This window comes from Monoraphidium neglectum (assembly GCF_000611645.1).
Source record: "Monoraphidium neglectum strain SAG 48.87 unplaced genomic scaffold scaffold06155, whole genome shotgun sequence".
In the NCBI taxonomy this organism is placed as follows: domain Eukaryota; kingdom Viridiplantae; phylum Chlorophyta; class Chlorophyceae; order Sphaeropleales; family Selenastraceae; genus Monoraphidium; species Monoraphidium neglectum.
In genome coordinates, this window is record NW_014007480.1 from 1 (window position 1) to 893 (window position 893).

The 893-nt window shown below is 70.4% G+C and overlaps 1 protein-coding gene across 1 annotated transcript in view; it reads left to right on the forward strand.

The window, feature by feature from the left end:
• Positions 1–190: 190 nt before the first annotated feature.
• MNEG_16247 (polyribonucleotidenucleotidyltransferase) overlaps positions 191–893 on the forward strand; it is a gene marked incomplete at both ends in the record, with an annotated part of 2,772 nt that continues 2,069 nt past the window's right edge. Inside the window, 2 exons of the mRNA XM_014035283.1 lie at positions 191–237; positions 423–561. Coding sequence (XP_013890737.1) covers positions 191–237; positions 423–561 — 186 coding nt within the window. The remainder of the gene's footprint in view (positions 238–422; positions 562–893) is intronic.

Here is an 893-nt window from a genome sequence, read left to right on the forward strand (position 1 = left end):
TCAACACCCTGCTGTCCAGCGATGGCTCGATTGATCCAGAGGTCCTGGCCATAAACAGCGCCAGCGCCGCGCTGCTGCGCGCTGGCCTGCCCTGGGGCGGCCCCGTCGGGTGAGCCGGCGGCCTTGGGCCGCGCGCCCGCCCGCGGGGGATTCGGCGGCGTGGCCGCGTGCTCCCTGGAGTCGCACAGGCATGCAAAACGAGCGTGCTATCGGCGCCTTGGCAGGCGCGATTGCATGGTGACAGGCCGACGCAGCCGCTCTCCGTCACGGATGTGGATGGATGCGCCCCCAACCCACCCCCGCCCCGCTGCTTCGCCTCTGGTCCCAGCCCCCGGCGCACCTGCCGGGCTCGTGCGTCCTGATCACCGTTGTCCATCCCTGAAGCGTGAAACGCATCGCCATGCTTTCCCGCTCGTCCCCAGGGCGGTCAAGGTCGGGCTGGTCTCTGGCGAGCTTCTGGTCAACCCCTCGCCGCAGCAGGCGGCGCTGAGCGAGCTGTCGCTCACGTACGCGGGCGCGAGCGGCGGCAGGGCGCTCATGGTGGAGGCGGCGGGCGACCAGGTGAGCGGTTGGGGCCGAAGCCTGGGCAGACGCGGCACGGTTGAGAGCACGTGAGGGGGAGCACTGCTGTCGAGACGCGAGCGCGCGACACATGCTGCAATTCAAAGGGCTGCGACCCTTTTGTCCCTTTTTTCATAGTTTTCACCCGCTTGCTGCCTCTGTCTTTTGCACCACTGCAACGCACGCATCTGCACCCGCGGGCCACCTGCCTGGGCGCAGGTGCCGGAGGAGCAAGTTGCGGAGGCGCTGCGCTTCGCCGCCGCCGCCACCGAGCCGCTGCTTGCCCCGCAGCTCGCCCTCGCGCGTGGCGCCACTGCCGCCGCCGCCGGCGG